Source organism: Syzygium oleosum, unplaced genomic scaffold (assembly GCF_021117445.2).
Source record: "Syzygium oleosum isolate NSW1041296 unplaced genomic scaffold, Sole_v2.1 Sole_v2.02, whole genome shotgun sequence".
In the NCBI taxonomy this organism is placed as follows: Eukaryota; Viridiplantae; Streptophyta; class Magnoliopsida; order Myrtales; family Myrtaceae; genus Syzygium; species Syzygium oleosum.
The window spans coordinates 139385-159590 of NW_026607486.1; the positions used below are offsets into that span (position 1 = coordinate 139385).

Below are 20206 nucleotides of genomic sequence, written 5' to 3' on the forward strand. Positions count from 1 at the left end.
CACGTTATGTGCTTCCAGAAGATGGAAACTGCACATGGGACGAGGAGCATCATCTTAATGCAAAGCCTACGCCTCGTAGCATCGGTGTTTCTTCACAGGGCCTTCAGCGACAACCGCAAATTCCAAATCTCCAAGCTCAGGAACAAACCCGCGAAAATTGCGACCTTTGGGACTTCTCAAGGCGAAAACACCTCCCAAAATCGGACAGCGGTCACAAGAAACAACGACATCAAACAAAGGTTGGATAAGAGTTGATGTCTGAGTGGAAAGGTCCTAGTCTTTGCCCAGAGACTTAGAAGGCTCTGAAAGGTCAATTTAAGATAGAGGCACGATTGGCCCCCCCAAAAATGAAAGGAAGGAAAGGAAAGAAGGCGTCTCGGGCTGTTTGTCCTTTGGCCGAAAGATGAATGTTTCGCGACATGTTCTTTCCATTTTGCATGTGGCCATGCACCATGAGCCCCTCCATACTATCTAGGAGAACCCTACTATTTAATCGGTTCATACCATCGAGAATGCGGTTTGCTCCAAGATCGATTGAAGGTTCGATTCTGAATCCCCTTTATCTTTTCCTAATAATTCAGATACACAAATTTGGAGACCGGGTTATTTGAAAGCATGTGAAACACCCATGAAGTCCCACTAACCGATTGAAACCATTGGCCTGTAAGATGAACTTAGAGCAGTCTGTACGGAGTTAGTGAAACTAAAATAAGTAATGAGAGGCTGCAACTGATGTCCGTCTACTTAGGGTTCGATATATCAGGGAAGGATGCAAGCCCATATGCAAGATATTGATTCAAATATGAGATTTGTTTGTGTTCAGCGACATGGAGATTCGATACCATAGGCATCCACCGGCATACATTCTTTTTTTTTTACAGCCCACAATTTTCATATTGGCCTTGAACTACTAAAATCTATTGAATTTAAAGGATGTCAACCATATAATACGGTGAGTAGTTCAATTTTCAAGATATTGGCTATACATGACACGACGATAGATATTGCATTGAAAACTACTAATTTTCTTTTATAGATTGCTTAACGAGTATGATTAAGACGGCTTTTTAACAAAATCCTAAATATAATGCTTTGGGATAATCATGATGCCATCTTTTTCAATGCATGGACTCTCTTCAAAATGGCGAAGTTGTCCCATGCCGTTGTTTGGGAGGTTGCGGAGTAAAATCCACACAAAACTGAACTGACCCACACCCCAACATGCCCCGTAGCGATGTAGGAATTAATTTCATTCCCTTTTGGCAATACCAGTCATGGATAACATTTGAGCTGATGCGCACGTCTTTGTCGAGTTATTATTGTTATGCACTCTATCCATTGAATTTGAGGTCGATTTCAATCGAATCATGCTTCCACAGAAGACGACGAGCAAGCTCTGCACCTTTAGCATCTCCAAAATCAAGCGTGAACGAAACCGTTTTCATCGTCTGTCAATATGCATTATTGCACAGAAACGCGTTATAAAACCAAACAATTTTCAGATGAAACCAAAGTTCTTGCCTTTCTTACTAGCTTGGACTTTGTGGGTGTAAGTGAGTGGTGCGTCCGCTTGGATTTGTACGAGCCTATTAGAAGAATCAATGATAGACGTCCAAATGCAAAGTCCAGGGTTCCTCTAGGATGAGACTGTGACTACTCATCAATATTGTTAGGTATGAAGTAAGCTATTTTATATACCTAGGCTGCGAATGATAACCATCATATTTCTCTATTTCTGAAATAGGTTTAGAACAAAAATTCGTTTGGTAACGCAATTTTATTTTTCTATTTCTGGAACAAATTTTGATTTCAAAAATAGGTTTGAAACAGAAATGAAAAGTAAAAATTTTCTAATTTTCTATTTCTGGAACAAAAATGAGAAATAAAAATTATTCTCATCGCTCACCTTTGCTACTAGCTGGTTATCCACCCGCCGCCGCCCGCCGCCGCCCACTGCGACCCACCTGCCGTCCGCCGCCTCCCACCGTCCGCCAGCTGCTGTCTCCCGCCGCCCGCAGTCCGCCGCCTCCACCGGCCGCCGGCCGTCGTGGGCCGCTGCTCACCTCCCATAGCCGCCCGCCGTCCGCCGACCACCGTCTCCTGCCGCTGGTTACCACCCGCCTCCTGTAGCTGCCCGCCGGCCGCCATCTCCTACCCGCTGTTCGCTGCCCACCTCCCGCCCACCGCCCTCCTCCCACCGCCATTCGTTGTCCGCCGTCCCCTCGCTGACCGCCCGCTCGGGAGGGAGAAATTTTGTGCCGTTATCAAATAAATTTTTGTTTCGAGAACAGAAATTTTATGTCATTATCAAACGCGTATTTTTCTCAAAAACTCATTCATGTAATTTTTTCTATTTCTGACCAGAAATTGATTTATGAAACAGAATGGTTGTCATTCGCATCCCTATCGGACCGTGAATATGATCAAGTAACAAGGTAATCATTTCCGATTTTCTTTCTGTACGTTAACTGCAGTTACAAAATGGCTGCCATCAAATTGAGTTGAAGTGGACTAAAATAACATTGTTAAATAAGAAAACAATTGATCTCGAGGTCGAAAGTCCGCCACACGGGTCCTGTATTAGGGTCTAGAACAAGTTTTTTGAGGATGACTCGTTGCAGGCCCACAGATGGCTAGACTTGCGGTGTTTGATTCCGTGCCACAAGTCCCCCTATTCGAAATCTACCAAACCGACCATTCTATAAGCGCGTTTCGGCAATTACGTCCCCAGCAGCAATCGGTCCATGCCCATCTGCTTCACATAGATCATATCAGATCAGGTAAAGAGGACAACGAGGCAGAGAAAACCAGATTGTCCCGACATCGCTGGGCAAAATGGAGCCCCTGTGCAAAGTACATGTTGGTATTGTGTATGATGTGCTCCACCAGACAGAAATACAGACATTGGGGAGACAACGTACGCATGGGGCCAATCCAACGTTAGCCCACTTCGTGTCTACCGGAGCCCATCCGGCACGATGGTCAGCGACATCATTTTCACCGGCCACTTATACCTGCAATCATACATCGGACCTGCAGATTCTGTAACGAGCAGCAGACCAAGTACACAGTTTCACCTTTCTAATTACACCGAGTTCGGACCGTATTGTGTTTTGCATATTCGAGACTTCCTAATCTCAAACAGGAACCAAATCTCAAAGAAGAAGAATCAATCCAGACATGTGATCATCAGATGGGGAACGTACGATTTGTCACATGCGGTCCGCTTTTTTGACTGCTCTCCTGCTTTTTATATGAGTGGAACCTGGAAAGTTAAAGCAATCATGCCCCTCACTTTTGTCCCACGAGTTGAAGCAGTTGAGACCAACTGTTCACGCACAGTACAACCTAGATTTGATTAATTAAGAAAAGGGATTTTACGTACGACATAAATATGCATCGAGTATCGAACCACCCTTTAAAAGGTCTCCCTCTTTCTCGGGTTTAGTACCGCAATATTTAGCTGTGTTCTTTCCTTCTTGGGGGAACATTTTAGCAGATGCCCTAATGCAAGATCAGTCGCACGCCCCGGTTTCTCTTTAAAAAGATGGACTACTTGGATATTAGAAGAAGTTGCGTTTGAGTTTATAATACTTTGCGAGAAATTCCGAAAAATGAGTGAATTCATGCATAAGTTGGCCAAGTACTTGTCTCGTGAATGAGTAACATGCGTATATTTGATTAATCGCCATGCATTTGCTGTAATCTAGACATTGAATTTTCCAAGCTATTATGTCGTATTCTCGTTCACTGCTTAATTATTATCGACCGCCTCTTAGAGTCGTGCACCGCAAATGTCCAAGACGGCATGCATGTATGATTTTCCAACCCATTCGTTCGATTTAAGCTAACCCACGTCAACATCTGCAGTTATGATTTCATCACTTATTAGTGCAGAATCGTGAGGATCATACGATTAGTCTTTTAACTTATAAGTATTCTTGATTAGAATAATCTTATTTCTCGAAATATGAAAACATTAAACTTTATCTTTTGATAATAAGAACTCATCTAAGTTAGTAATTTCCAAATTCATGAATATAATTCGATAAGGTCGTTCTTATTCTGAACATGTGTTGAGAATTCTAGTACATTATCCCTGAAATAATCAGCCCTAGGGTCCACCACGGCACGTAGGCTGTAACACTTGGACGGACATGGATAACATGCTCATTAGCACCATAATTACTTTCAAGTTTCAACTGACGGAAGTGCTACAAAACAAAGGGAGCTCCCAGTTCCAAAGCTTTAGTTACTTAAGTGGCCTATTGTCTAGGTATATATATATATATATATATATACCTTGCAAGAGATTTCAATTTAAAGCCTACATTAGTAGCCCGCAATTTCTCTCTCATTGTATCTATGATAAGATAATTTTCGCATTCTCCCAAGGTTTGTCTAAAGCTCGTTCCCCAAAAGATAGGTGTATGTCCACATGTTCAATGTCTCGAGCCTATGTTTTGGTTGGTATGTATTTAAAAATTAGGTGAAATTGTCGTGCATGCTATTGAATTGCCCGAAAGGAACCAGACATGCTTAATTATGATCAAGGCACTCTAAACGAAATTCCATTGACTTTATAAGCCCCTCTATAGTCGCACGGACAATATGCTAAGAGGTCCCAGGAGCAAAAGAAAACATTTTTTATCAGGGTTAGTTAGGTGATGGATGTAAGCTGTATGTTTTTGGTGAATGAAATTTGCCGCGAAAACCCTAATTTCTTACTGTCTCAACTAGAACTTTTGACCTATTGTCTGTCGCACTATCATTATATCCATTTGTCTTGGTTGTGATTCACGTTGGAGCTTTCTAAAGTGGCGACTTGATTTCTTTTATTTCCCTCTTTTGTACTTCACCATCGTTGGAGAATGAGTTTTCACCAACATTTGCATGTGAAATTACTCTCCGAATTATAGAAACAACACGGCTTTCAAGTTACATGATTGCATGCGATGCCTAGGGTAAGATTTTGATTTTTTTCATGATTTGATAGTCGCAAGTCGAGAGTCTTTCCCGGAATTTTTCCCTGTCTCATGTCGCGATCTCGATCCAGATGATCAAACCCTTTAGGACACCATTGCAGAGTCAATATCAATCTTACTAGTGTGAGTAGTAGGTCAGTTGAGGAAACATAAGCCCTCGAAATGTCATGGTTGTGTTGGTGAAAATTGACTAGAGGATGAGCCCAAAGAAATGTTGATGAACATCGGCGTCTATCGACACGATCCGAACTTCAGACAATAAGAGAGCGATCGAGATGCTTTGCCATTCGACATTTAAATCAAAACTACTAGTTTTTGTAGGGAGGATTATCACAAAAGTCCTAAATCTATTGTACGAATGTCAATTTATATGCCCACCGTGACACATTTATTCTAAATTATTTTCGTGACACCAGAAATCTCAAACTTGTACCTATATGACATATTTATCCTCCATCAAAGTTCCGTCAATGTGAACCATTAAAAATCTACCTACTTGGACGCTAGAAAGTAAATAGGGTCGATATGGCGCCGGCGTGGCTTAAGTGAAATAAAAAAGGAGTTATTTTAGCTAAATAAACATTCAACAGAACCTTGACGGAGGTTAAATGTGTCACATAGGTACAAGTTTGGGATTTTTAATGTAAAAAAAAAAGTTCAGGATAAATGTGTCAGTGCGGGCATAATTTGAAGTTTTTTGTGACTTTTTCCAAGCTTGAATCCCTATTCAATTAATTTTGTGATATACTAATTATATTCATAATAGCATATTCTTCAGTCCATGTCCAAGAAACATACAAAAGGAAGCTATACACATTATAGTTACTTACTAATTATGAGTGCCGGATTAATTATGATATGATACAAGAAAATGAGAAAGATAAGAAAGATAATGAAACTGAAGGGGATGTGAAAGTCGATTTAACAAGAAGATGAAAACAAAAGGTGTGGGGATGGTGTGCACGTGTATGTTCGATTGTGTTATTGTCCAGTTACTACTAAATATATATAAAAACCCCTGTCTTCTCTTCCGCCAGCTCCACTGAGAGTCCACTCCACTCAACACACAGCTGCAGCTGACTGAGACTCAAGACAACCATTGCAGTGCACTGGAACAAGAGATTACACCAACAAAAACATCTCTCTCTCTCTCTCTCTCTCTCTCTCTCTCTCAAAGCATGAAGGGTGAAGAGTTCTTGGAAAGAGTTTCAACCGACAGAACAGTCGAACAGGTCTCGTAGCTCTGGATCCTGTCTGTTCTAAGTTTTGCCAACTTTCTTGCTGATGGATACGTTGTTGGTGTGCGGCTGCATGCCGCCATTTCCAAATCATTTCGTTTTGGTGGTTTCTGTTCCCACATTGCCGGATTTTCCAGTTGTTTCGGTGTTTTGAGTCTGTGAAGATATAGTTTTCTCTGTTTCGTTTTGCGTGATGGGTTGCTAGTTGCTGAGTTTCTCTTTCCATTATTAAGAATTTGGAGTGCTTTCCTGGGTTTTACGCTATAGTTGCTTTGTCTGTTCTTTCATAAGCAATGAACTTCTAGTTTTTCTTTTTTGCCTCTGTTATGTTTTTTTTTTCCTTAACTTGTTTTTAGTATCAGCTTCGATGGCATTTGTAATTACAAGGAAATTAGACATCTTTCTCTCTTTACGCATGACTTCTGTCTTTTCTTCGGAACTTCTTTGCAAGTGCATAGTTCAGGACACAGCAAGCACCTTCCTTTTCACGCGGTAAAGTAGAAGTTTAAAGTTAGTTTTGGACGCCGCAAAAAATTGCAATGATGGGACTCATATTGAATCACTGCAGGCAATTATGGCCGTAAAGAAGGGCGCGTATCTTTTGAAGTGCGAGGGAATGAGAAGGGCCAGAGTCTGCCCTTTCAGGATTTCTGTGGTAGGTCAAGTACTAGAAGAGCAACTAGAAAGATGGATCTTCCGACTATGGAATAATGTGGGGATTGATATTTGCTTTAATATACTGTCCAACCTAGTTGATAGAGTTGTTCTAATACGTTAAGTCATTTTCCAAGGAGAGATATCCATCATGTGAAGACCAAACCTTGGTAATCTTCATTCTTTATGTTTCTAGGCAGAACTGCATGACTCATATGACGGGCTATATGATGGTGTTAAGCAATTCCATGGCTAGATATCTCTAGGGCAGTGCAATCATTTAACAGGGACATGCATAATTTGTAATTGACAAAACTTGAAAAAGAAGAAAGAACCCCAGACTAAAGAACTGTTCAAGCGTGGTTGCAGTGGATAATCCCTGGAAATTGCATCTTTATTCATGTTCTTTTCTCCTATTTCTGTACTGATGCCATACTTAAAGGAAGATCCGAAGTGATGTTTGAGCATTGTGGCATTTTTATATTCAACAGGAACTTTTTTGATACTCATTCATTTTATTTGAGTGTCGTCGGCTTTATTCTAGATCTTGGAACGGAAGCATGTGAGAGTTGCTAGGGTGGTCGATGGTCATCGGCTCATTGGAAGCCTTCCATCTCTAGTTGTCGTGCATTGGATTCCACTATACATAATCCACTTCTTTGCTAGGACCAATGTATTCTTATTTGTCTTAAATCAGGTACATTTTACTCCTCTGTAGAAGTTGCCAATGGATGTTCACAAGGAAGTACTCTTCCATTTGTTTTGTACACCCCTGTAACATCATTATCAAAGAAAGTCCATTCATTCCGCAACTTCAAGTCATCTTGTTTTGAAAAAAGGGCACCTGATCTTTTGTTCCCGTGCTTTGATGCTTATTGTTGTGCTTGACAATCGTTTTTATGTTAGAATGTTGCCTCCGAGGCCAACTCTCTCTTTTACTTCTATTTAGTGGTACATATTTGTTCTCCATAGAAGTAATACATTGCTAGGTAGGTTGGCTTTCTTGAGAAGGACTCTTCTGCTTATTCTTCAGTTAAGTGGATAAAAATTTCCCCTCTTGTGACTTGTTAAGGAAAACTAACCATGCGTGTTTTGTTTCAGGATGAGAAGTTTTTGATTTGGTACTCAGGCCAAGAGGAAAAACAATTGAGACTAAGCTCAGTTACTGAAGTTATCCGTGGACAGAGGACTGTATGTGCTATTAGCATGCATCCGACTGCAAATTGGTTTCTTGATTCAAGTAAATATCTTTCAGCGCTCCTTCTGTTTTACTAAAAAGAATTTTCTTTACAAGGTAAATTTTCAGAAGCAACTTCAACCAGATAGGGAGGCACAGTCATTTTCTCTCATCTATGCTGATGGTAAACGCTCAATTGATCTGGTAAAGTTTAATGTGTACTCAATATGTCCTTGAATGTGGAATCTTCTCAAACTTTCTGTACTGTACTTATTTTTTCACTTTTTTACTAGACTCAAGGATTTCTATTATTCATCTTGCAATTCTGGTTTTGCAATAGAATTACTCGAGGAAGAGAAGGGCTTCAATTATTCTTCGCTCCTTTCTCTGTTGTGTAGATATGCAAGGATCACGTACAGGCTGACTCTTGGTATCTGGGCTTGAAAACCATTATATCTAAATGCCACCATTCAAGACCATTTGCGAGTTTCAGGAGCCCGAGTGGTGTTCAAACTTGTGCCAACAGTCCGGCAGGTTTTATGCGGAGAAAGTACAACCTAGGACTTCTTGAAGATACAGCAGGATTTTGCCAGGTTAAAAAAGTTATTCCTTGAGATTATTGTGTAAATACTGTTCTAAGTAATATATGTACATTCTCATATATTAAGCCAATTTTACCATGTCGTTGGTGTTGCTGAAACATGTTCACACCAGGTTCCTTCCTCTGTTAAAAAAATAGTTTCTGCTTACACTGTGAGGTTTTGTTTCTATATATGTGTGGCATAGCCACATAGCAGATGATTACCTTTTGCTCTGCTTGGGTATTAACCTCGTTCTGTTAGTACTCTGCCATAACTAGTAAAAAGTTTTTGCTTGTGATTTCAATGAATAGGAGAAAGAAAGGCACAGGCAAATATACTTGGAATGCCAATAACTAGGCCTATATCTGTTTATTTGTTGAAAAGCCATCTGAATGTCCTTTGAAGTGAAAATAACTTCGAATTTTAGCGCAGCTGCCAGATTTTAAGTAATGGTCTATGTATTATTTCACTGCTACTATCTTGTTGATGTAAATCATGAATAAATTAGATAGGCGAACTCATCATACAAGTCAGCGGCTGAAGAAATTTTCCACCTTGGATGGCCTCTCTCACCATGATGTTGTAATCGAGAGGCTATTCAGCAATTGCAACTACCGAATAGTGAACTCGAGGGCTTTCTTTCCTTTGAAAAACTTTATTTTGGATTCAACATATGTATTTAGAGTTCATTATTCTCATTTGTTGCAAGCATTGAAGGTAGATCTTATTCTTTCTATATGCTATCTTGAAGGTGCGCAGCTTATGCGGGAGTCCTGCGTTATCACTTTCAAAAAGGTATTTCTCCGAAGGCTCCTCCAATTCTTCTGATAGCTTTTATTCATCAGAGTCAAGCACGTCGCAGGTCCATGATATCACATATTACAGCAATCCTGAGTTCTTGTCTGCTGAATCAAAGAATCTAAGTAAGTCAGAATCATCTTATGGTGGCAGAGATATTCAAAAGGACTTGCCTAGACAGTTTGCCTCACCTGATTACTGCTCTACTCATGTTGAACCCAATGAAAACCTGAAGGATATCTTCATCTGGGGTGAAGGAGCTGGAGGGGCACTCGGAGGAGTGGTTGATAAATCTGTCAACAACACTGAAATGCTAAGAAATTCCTTGTTCCCCAGATTGTTAGAATCTGCGATGATGTTGGATGTGGAGCAAATATCTTTAGGAGGAAAACATGCTGCCTTAGTTACTAAACAGGGGGAGGTATTTTGCTGGGGTGAGGCAAACAAGGGAAAGCTGGGACATAAGGTTAATATGGACGAGAGCTGTCCAAAACTAGTCGAGTCCTTATCCACAGTCCATGTAAAATCTGTTATTTCTGGTGAACATCAAACATGTGCTGTCACTCTATCCGGCGACTTTTATGCTTGGGGCGACTATAACATTGGTTCCAACTTAGCTGTTGAGGAGAGAAGTAGAAACCAATGGTTGCCATGTAAACTTTCAGGTCCTCCTGATGGTATTAAAGTATCATCTGTTTCTTGTGGAATATGGCACACTGCTGTTGTAACCACTTCAAGACAGTTGTATACATTTGGGGATGGGACATTTGGTGTTCTTGGCCATGGAGATCTTCGGAGTATCTCTCGGCCAAAAGAAGTCGAATCTCTCAGAGGCTCTCAAGTGAAATCTGTTGCATGTGGACATTGGCACACTGCTGCCATTGTGGAAATTGTGTCGGATCGTTTGTCATCAAGCGGTGTGAGTGGGAAGTTATTTACTTGGGGTGATGGGGATGGAGGGAGGCTTGGGCATGGTGATCAAGAGAAAAGGCTTCTTCCGACTTGCGTTGCAAAACTCATGGATCATGATTTCGTCCAAGTCTCTTGTGGACGAACATTTACTGTTGCACTTACCAAGTTGGGTAAGGTGCACACAGTAGGTAGTGGAATTCATGGGCAATTGGGGAATCCACGAGCCACGGACAAATCGATCATTGTCGTCGAAGGAAAGCTTAAGGATGAATTTGTCACGCAGATTGCAACAGGGTCATATCATACGGCCGTGTTGACATCTCGAGGAAGCATTTATGTTTGGGGAAAGGGTGCACATGGTCAGCTAGGATTAGGTGATACAGAAGATAGGGGCTCACCAACCTTAATCGAGGCCTTGCGCGACAGAACAGTCGAAAATATATCTTGTGGTTCAAATACGACAGCTGCTATTTGCATACATAAATTTGTCTCAATTGGTGACCAAACAGCTTGTAGTAGATGCGGAGTCCCTTTTGGGCTCACAAGGAGGAAGCACAACTGCTATAACTGTGGTTCATTGATCTGTCATACTTGCAGTAGCAATAAAGTCAAGAATGCATCTCTGGCACCGAACAGAAACAAGCCTTCACGAGTTTGTGATCCGTGCTTCGTCAAACTGCAAATAGCTACTTGTACTAATTTGGAGAAAGATAGTAAAAAACAGCTGTTGATCCCACATACTAGGTTCTCAGATGAAAAAGAAGCCCCTGCAAAACTTACTCCTAGACTGGGCCTAACTTTGCAAGGTAGGCGACCGTGTGCTAAAGTATCACAGTGCAGTGAAATGCAGAGTTTGCCTGATAAAATAGATGGACAGAAGGATTTAGATTTTATTCCATCCATGTTGACTAGAATGCCACAATGGGGACAAGTTTCTCGCCCTACTTGTTTTGAATGTTCTACGGAGCTTGCTCCTCTTCCCAAAATTCAAGCTCTCACCATTTCCCCAATTCATTCGCTAACTAGACCTCCGGAATCAAAGCTTTCTATTAACACTGCCATGAATACTCAGGAATTCATGCCTGAATCCGCTATGCTCACTGGAGAAATGCACAGATTGAAAAATCAGGTACTTGTTTCTCATACCCACTTCTGAAATTTACAGGTGGCTTCCTGGCATTGCTCTGGCCGTTTAATGTCCTGGAAATACACATCCACATGCACAAGAATACTTGGTTTCACTAGGATATCAATGATTTCATGAATAATGTCCATATAATATGCCTTGGAAAGGTGTTCAATTCTAAGGTTTTGGTGCTGGTCACTGGGCATCTATCTTTGCTCCATGGGTTAGTAATATGCTATTAAGGTAGATGCGTGTGGTAAATTTTTCATTCGCTCCTCTTATTGAGTTAACACTGAAAGATTACACATTGGCCAGTGGTCTTCTCTGCTCGCAAAGATAAGATGCGGCTGAAGGATAGCATACTGTAAACTGATTTCAGTTTCCGTGCATTAACATTGTGAATGATTGCTTTTGGAAAATAAAAAAAACAAAGAAAAGAATACATATATACATATATAGCTTGATGCTTATAATAACGAAAGGGAAATGTTAAAGGGTGCCCCAAGGGGATTTGTTATACACATTTCTATTTAAAGGATGTTACTGTCTTGAGATATGGTTTTGGTCAATTATCTTGGTGCATTAATATGCGCTTTTTCTATTTTAGTGGGGTCTCTATAAGTGCCTTAGAGATACTTGTTGACAAGACCCATATTGAAATAAACCAAATCGTTTCAATTATTTCTGTTTGTCCTCACGAAGGTACATTTTTCTATTGCACATTTGTCTTAAGCGTGTTTCCCATATGTATTTGTCTGAAAGTCAACTTCTATCCCCAGGCAGTCTCTCTTTGCAACTTCAATTACAGTTAAAATGTCTGCAATTGCAGTATTCTTCCCTCTGTTATGTAATGGAACCAAACCTACCCAAATAGTTACCAGGAAGAGTATTATACTAGTGTTCTTTTTAGCAGGCAAGGACTCTTGAAGTACAATGTTTGATCAGAAACCAGAAGATTAAAGAATGTCAAAGAGAACTTGAGGAAACACGATCTCTGGCGAGGGAAGAAGCTGCTAAATGTAAAGTAGCAAACGAAGTTATCAAAGCCTTGGCAGTGCAGGTGATTACTATCTACTTTCATTATGAATGAATGCATGCATGCTTCCAAATGCTTTCTTTTGTCACTCAACTCAACCAGATGAATTCTTTCTGCTTCCCGTCTATGTCAGTAAATTGCATTGTAGGGACTTTTAGAGCCAAATCAAATATTTTGGGACTTTTCCTTCAATGTGTCCAATCCATTCAAGAATGCTGAAAATTTTGACAGTTTTAGTATCCATCATGCATTAGCTTTCGATCTTCTCCAGTGGTGTGACGTGGCATCTACAGTGACCTCTTTGTCCATCTATTTTTTAACCTGTAACTTCTGCTTTGCTGCATCAAAATGATCGTCATCATGAAGACCACATAAGTGAGTAATAAAATCTCTGTATTAGTGTATTGCCTTATAGTTTTGGACATACCATGTCGGCTCTTGTTCAAACTAGCTCCATGGATGGAATACTGATTTGGCAATCACCGAGATTTAGGTGGTTCTTGGTAAGCTCATACAATGAGGAGAACATACATGTCGGTAGCCAGCCTTGTCGACTTCATAATTTTTTCCTAGAATAATGCATTCTCAGTCCTGGAAAATACCTGTTCTTATACCTTATGCTTGGGCCCGGAATAGCATCTTAATCCAGTTAAAATCCGCTCTGACAATCTGCCCTGGATTAAGAGTACATTTATGTTGTGGTTTTGAAAGGATACATTATGCTTTGTTGTATGTTTTGGAGCTTACCTTGTTGATTATTTATTAGGGTCTACAACCTAAGTTCAAGCATCCCGGTTGACTATTATCTTAACCTGTCTTTTAACCTGTCTTTTGATTGTTTGCTTGTACAAGTAGATTTTTTTTTCAACTGTGTATTTCCTACTTGCCTTTGTATTCCACTACTAAGCAGCAGTTTTTGTGGCTCCTTTTCTCGCAGCTCCATAAGTTGTCAACCAGAGCCTCTGTTGGGAGTGGGATAAAAGACGGTGTTGATGAGCAAATGCCTCAAAATGCACCATTCCTGGGAGAACTTAACGTTATGAAAGGCCAGCAGACTAATGATTCATGCGGCTCTCCTATTGCATTAACCGATGCATCGAAACCCCTGTATGAAAAAGATGAGTGGCGGGACGACTCGAAATTGGCCCATTCTCATCCTGCAAGAAAAGAAATGCGACCAAAGGTTGCTAAGGATATGGGGCTTGAATGGATAGAGCAATATGAGCTTGGTATATATCTTACCTTCACAATCTTGCCAAACGGACAAAAGGGGCTGAAACGAGTGAGGTTTAGGTACCATACTATCTGCCTGCAATGCTAGACTTATTTTCCAATCTATCCCATCTATTACTTTTTTTCCGTTGTGCATGTGTTTGAGCATGGATGTGTAGAGTACAAATTTGTTCTTGAACATCATCACAATCCATCAATACTTGATCAAATCGAGCCTAATCAATTGCAATCTCTATTTGAGTGGTCCAAATTCGCTCTAGGGAATATACATTAGACCAGGCCAAGTTAACAAGGAGACATGAGTTCAGTAATTTACAACCAGATCTACTGAGTTTATGAGATGAACATATCCAATTAATTCATACCATAACAAAGTGTTATTCGTTTTGGATTATTGAAATGTACACTCATATTTACTTTCATCTGTTCAAATGCATCATGAGCAAATGTTGCATACTGTTTTTGTAGCCGGAAGCACTTCTCGGAGAAGGAGGCAGAGCGATGGTGGGAGGAACACCAAGTTGCAGTGTACGAGAAATATGACCTTGAAGGATACACGAAATCAAGCCGCAAATAAACGAATCGCTCGTCTTAGTCAGCATTTAACCGTATATATCCTCCGTCAGTTCACTGGTCCGACCCTATTTGTGAACATTGGCACTATGTCAAGTAAGCCAGTTCATGTGGAAAAATTTTGCTGTAAATATGATTTTCCACCTTGTTCATATATATGAGGTGTCGCTTTTCATGTCATTGTGTGGTAGTCTCAGTAAGTTTTCCTTGTAATGTTTCAACTAGTCTTGACATAATGCCATCAGCCAAAAGTTCAAACAACAAAGAGAGAAAAGAAACGAGTAATCAGGCAAGTTTGCCAATGAGCACAGCAAGCTGGTATATGCCAAATCAACAACTCACTTTTTAGTGAGAATCAGCATGTGACAAAGATAAAATGGTTAAGCCCAATGGCCTTCTTGGATCAGATTACTGTTAAAGAGTAAAGACTCATGATTTTGGTCAGTGACATCATCATGTGTTGTTCATGCTTTTCTCAGACAAAAGTGATGTAGCGATGCCCAAGCAAAAGAGGGAGCATTAGGGAGCAAGAAGTGTGAATAAGGGCGTTCCATTAACATGAGTATGATCTGCATGTGACATTGATTAATTAAGTTGGTCTGCACAATCTGACATGTAAGCTTTTGTACTAAACCCATCATTGCCTTCTCTAATCTCTGCTTTTCAGCAACTCAGCCAACCAAAAATAGGAAGGAGGTTTAGAAAAAGAGAGGAAAAAAAAGAAGAAAACACTCCACATCAGTGAGCTCAGATTGAGCACTGTGTTATCATATATGTTTCGAATTTACATCTGAAACTGTATGTAACATGGTCCAAATCTCCTCAGAAACTCAACTAAATTTTTCGAAATAAAGGTATCCCATTGCATGCATGCTAATAATTAGTTGAAAACACGAGTCTATACTCTTGCGATCGACCATTGGCAAAAGTTGCAAGTGCAAGATGGCCCTCTGTAACACTCAGACTCATTAACAACAGCAAAGAAAAGGGATTCAATTCATTATTAAGGAGATCTTTAGGTCCCAAAGATCATCCCTCGATTCTGTTTGGGTTTTTTGGTGTGAAAAGAGAACATATCAAGCTACTTGCTCACAAGGGTTTTGCTTTTGTGGCACTCAGTTATTTAAATTATTCTTTAGACCTCCAAATGTATATGAACCTGTGGTTGTGTACGTACATTGGTATATATGTGTGAGCAAGGAAACAGGGGTGCTCTTTATCTACTTTAATCTGCATATTTTATTGGGAGATTAGTTGTTAATCATTTCTTTGGCTCCTCGCTTTACACTTTCGGAAATGTGAGTATAACGTAGGCGATGAAGAAGATTTTGGGCCACTCATACCCCGAAGATGCAAACCCTTTTTGAAATGGTCATGAACACATCTCCCAATGATGCAACACTCATTCGCTAATAGAAAACATAGACAAACCTGTCATTCTGCAACTTCAATGTGCTCTTCACATGTGGAAGCAACAGTGGATTGAAAAGTCAGCGAGATACTATGATCACTTATCACAAAACCTAAGAGCAGATCGGGAATTGAACATATTGCCGATCGGCAAGTGTCCGGAAATTGAGGTTATGTTGGCCCGTTTGGTTCAGCTTTGGGAAGGGGCTTTCGGCCTCGAAAGCCCCTTCCCCAAATGCTGAACCGTTTGGTTCGGCTTTCCGGACTCGGAAAGCCGAAAGCCAGCATTTGGAATGCCATTGGAATGCTGAAAGCCCAAAGCTGGTCCGGACCAGCTTTGGGCTTTCAGCATTTGTGGAATGCTGAAGCCTATTTTTCCTTCCCAAATTGCCCTCACTCAAATTTCAATTTTCCGGTTTTGTCTCCGTCACCGTTCATCTTCTTCACGTGGCCGGCGAGGTGGCCCGGCGAGGGCGGATCTCGGCCGGCGAGGGGCCGGCGAGGTGGCTCGACCTAGGCGACGGCCGCCTGGGGTCGGCGACCGCCCAGTGCGCCGTCGCCCGGGTCGGGCCGGTCGCCCGGGAGTCGCGTGACCCGGGCGGGCGCCGCCCGAGGTCGCGCGACCTAGGCGAGCGCCGCCCGGGTCGCGCGACCCAGCGACCGCCGACCCAGCGACGGCGCCCGGGCGATCGCCCGACCCCAGGCGGCCGTCGCCTAGGTTAGGCGACCTCGCCGGCCCCTCGCAGGGGCCTTCGCCGGCCAGATCCGCCCTCGCCGGCCCCTTGCCGGCCACCCTCGCCGGTGAAGAAGATGAATAGTAATAGGGGCAAAACCGGAATATTAAGAATAAAAATTGCCAAAGCCCTTTACAAAAAAAAATTTACCAAACACTACTTAAGCCAAAGTAGCTTCACAAATTTTTTTTTTACCAAACACCACTTGCATTTCCCCAAGTGGCTTTCACCTAAAGGTATTTGCATTCCCCCAAGTTGCATTTGAAAAGCCGAACCAAACGGGCCCGTTGTGTCGGACGAGGCCCTTTAGAATTGAATCATGTACAGAACCAATTAGTTAGAATAAGGATTTTTACTATTGGGGCACATGAATTTCATTAGACTTCAGTTTGTATTAATATTTTCCTATCAGGAAAAGTACCAAAAAAGTCCTAAACCTATTGCGTTTGTACTAATTCAGTTTTAAATCTTTCAATTATATCAACTGAGTCCTAAACATTTCGACGATTTGCCAATGTGGTCGATCCAGCCGAAAATCGTTGACGAGGACACCATGGCCAGTGTTGGCCTGGACAATTTTGTAGATTTATTTAAATTTTTCTGAATTTTTTATTACATTCTTTTCTTTTCTTTTCTTTTGTTTTCCCCCTAGTGTGGGCCGGCTAGGGTGGTGAGGTCACCGCCCGACCCTTGCCGGCTACAGGCGAGGTGTTGGGCCCTCATCCAAATCTAGGAGGGGGCCGCAACACTCTCGTCTGGTCTGGGCAAGGGCTACGATGCCCTCGTCGGCCAATAGGTGAGGATGTTGGCCCTCGCCTATGGCCGACAACTTGTTTGGTCTACAGTTGTAAAAAGAAAACAAAGAAAGGTAAGAAAAAAAATAATAAAAAAATAATAAAAAAATTCATAAAAATATTAAAAAATTATAAAAGTTGTCTGCGATATTGCTAGTTGTGCCACGTAAAATAGACAGTGTTCATATCAGCGATTTCTGGCTAAAATTGACCAGATGGACTATATCGGCAAATCATCAAAAGGTTTAATTAATAAAATTGAAAAATTTATGAATGAATTGATAAAAATTCAATAGATTTATGACTTTTTTGGCACGTTTTCTTTTTCCTACCACTTTCGCGGAAAAACATTCCATAAATAACTTGTGTTCCCACAAGAGCTATAATTTCCTCCCATGGCTGCCCCCCCATTGGTCCCTCATTCATCCGTCTTTTTTCCTTTTGAAATTACGAGAAAATTCTTCATTGTTTCAAATATCTTGATTGTCTATTTATTTAGATAAGCATTTAAGATTTTCATACAATACGAAGCTTAAACTTAAATAGCTAGGAAGCTAAAAAAAATTAAAGGAAAAATTTCAAACAAGAACTTGAAGTGCCCTTATTTGTGGTAAATGAGAAAAGGTAAATTACAAAAAACTTTCGTGAACTTTGAGAGTAGTATACTTTTGCCTTACTTTCAATCGATACACAATGCAACTTGAATTTTCATTACGACCATTAACCCTCAATTATATTTTCCGTCGGCATGTAAGATGCACTTGACCTTTAAGGTTGAAATATGTATCCTCGTCTCATTTTTTGAACGAAATCTCTCTTCTACCCTTAATTTGACAAAATAAATGAATAAAAAATGGAGAAAAATAAATTAACTGAAATATCAATATTAGAAAAACTAAATATCAATAAATTAAAATTGTTTGAAATTGATGGATATGTTAATAGAACTAATAAAATATTTTAAGAAAAAGAGACACCATTAAGTAAACAGAAAAAGGCCTTAATAATAACAAAAATTGGATACTCATTATGTAATTTACAAATGGTTTATTAATGCAAAAGAATATTTGGTCAAAAAAATATTTAAAAAATCACCTTAAATTTCGGTTAATCATTTCCTTTTATAATTTTTTAAACTATTTCTATCAATCAATCATTGTTTACATTGATTAACCCTTTAAATAAGTAAAATGAGTAACCAATTTTCGTCAATAGACCTTTTTGTTATTGAGGCCTTTCACTCTTCATTTAATTTTTGTTAATGCTTTTTCTTAATGTATCTTAAATAGTTCTATTAGAGTGATAATAGTAATCGAGTTTCAACAAAAATTTCCTATTTAGTACTATTATTTAGACTTATTTTTCTATTATTAGCAATTTAGTTAATGTAATTTTCCCCTACTTTCTATTCTTTTTTTTTACAACAATTAAGGGTAAAATAGAGATTTCCTTCAAAATAGAAGATAAAAATATACTTTTACATATGAGATTTTATAGGATCACTACCAACTGTTTTAAAAAGTTTAAGCCGATAAATAAAAACATGATTTAATATTTAAATATTTAAGATGTGTGCATTGTACATGCTAACGGAATTTGTTAATAACTGTAACAAAATGAGTATTCACAAGGATTTTGTGCAACAGTTGAAAATTCTTGTGCAAACATGTATTACCCCCAAAGTTCTTGAGAATTTTATGGAGTTTCCTATGAGAAAACATACATCGTTTTTCGGCCAATCACTTCTTTGAATTAGACCGAAAATTAATGTCAACATTTAAATCATCGCGAACTCCTTAATTACTAGCCTCATTACCGAAAGAGCAAGCACAAAAATCGAACATATCACAATGAAAGCTTAGAAATGGGGCAATACCTTACATTATGAGGGAGAGGACTTGAACTTGATAATGTCTAGCTACAAATACGACAAGCATATTCTTTGTCTTACGTATAAGGTGATCTATACACGAGAATTTCATTATAGGACGCCACTTCTTTCCTTCGCAGCAAGAAAGAGGAACTACTGTTTATGTTAAGATATAATATATACAGTGCCTAAGCGTAGGTTTGAGAGTGATTATGACGACCAAAACCCAGCGATCAGTAACGGTGAAGGCATTTCGCACGAGAACTCGACAAGAGGGAAAGGTACCAAAAGATTGATTGATGTAAAAGGAAAAGATGGTGGGGGGGACCCACTTACGCTTGGGCATCAGAAAGGGAAAAGCATGATAGAGGCTGCAAGAAATCCTGTCGTGCCACGTGGAGAGCCTCCCTTCACGTGGCAAAAGCAGGTCCCACATGCGATCTCGTGGACCCATGTATTAGGATTTTTTTTTTTTGTAGTTTGCTAACAAGGTTCTTTTCCATGGGCAAAACTATTTCGCTAATACGGCTAGGCGAAGTGCAATTTAGATAGGAGAGTTATATACCCACTACAGAAATTCTCGAACGATGTCAAGCATGTGGAGAAAGTCTTTCATTTAAGGTTATTTCGTATAGCAATGTGGTACGAGCCACCGTGATATCGAGAAACAAAGATTTGACCTTTAGTAAAAAAAAAAAAAAGGGCTTCTGAAAACAAGTATTAGTAATTATATAAGATCTTGATTTATAGCCATATACAAGCCATCGAACTCTTGACTTTTGACTTCCGAAAATTAACACATCATTCCAATTACTACCAATCCATTTGAAAGTTGGATTGACTGTTCTACAAGACTTCTTTTCGAGCTCACTTTTTGAAAATTTGTTCCACACTTAATTGATCGTTATTTATTTCGTATAACTATTTTTATGGGTTTTTTGAGGTATGATATAAGAAGTGACGTTAAGGTTAATCTCACATATTGTCTAGGCCGTCATGAGCATTTTATGAGTATAGCATGGAAGAGCTTCAGATATTGTTCTGAAGTAGCTAGGGTTTCATTCTTAAAAGAATCGGATGGGGGG

General features: G+C 39.9%; 1 protein-coding gene across 2 annotated transcripts; it reads left to right on the forward strand.

Annotated features, from left to right (window-relative positions):
• The first annotated feature begins 6045 nt into the window (after positions 1–6045).
• On the forward strand, positions 6046–14493 carry LOC130137465 (PH, RCC1 and FYVE domains-containing protein 1-like). Of its 2 annotated transcripts, none has more exons than XM_056308802.1 (9): positions 6046–6217; positions 6792–6878; positions 7979–8068; positions 8172–8258; positions 8453–8647; positions 9387–11474; positions 12382–12531; positions 13445–13800; positions 14209–14493. In XM_056308802.1, the coding sequence occupies exons 1-9, from the start codon at positions 6164–6166 to the stop codon at positions 14315–14317; spliced, it is 3216 nt and encodes a 1071-aa protein (XP_056164777.1). In that variant the 5' UTR covers positions 6046–6163; the 3' UTR covers positions 14318–14493. The 2 variants fall into 2 exon arrangements, with proteins under 2 accessions (XP_056164777.1, XP_056164778.1); XM_056308803.1 differs by having other exon boundaries at positions 12385–12531.
• The last annotated feature ends 5713 nt before the right edge of the window (positions 14494–20206 follow it).

Coding starts and splice junctions, on each gene's coding strand:
- LOC130137465 (XM_056308802.1), top strand. CDS start 6,164: ATGAAGGGTGAAGAGTTCTTGGAAAGAGTTTCAACCGACAGAACAGTC. Junction 8,648..9,386: donor ATACAGCAGGATTTTGCCAG/GTTAAAAAAGTT, acceptor GCTATCTTGAAG/GTGCGCAGCTTATGCGGGAG. Junction 11,475..12,381: donor TGCACAGATTGAAAAATCAG/GTACTTGTTTCT, acceptor TGTTCTTTTTAG/CAGGCAAGGACTCTTGAAGT.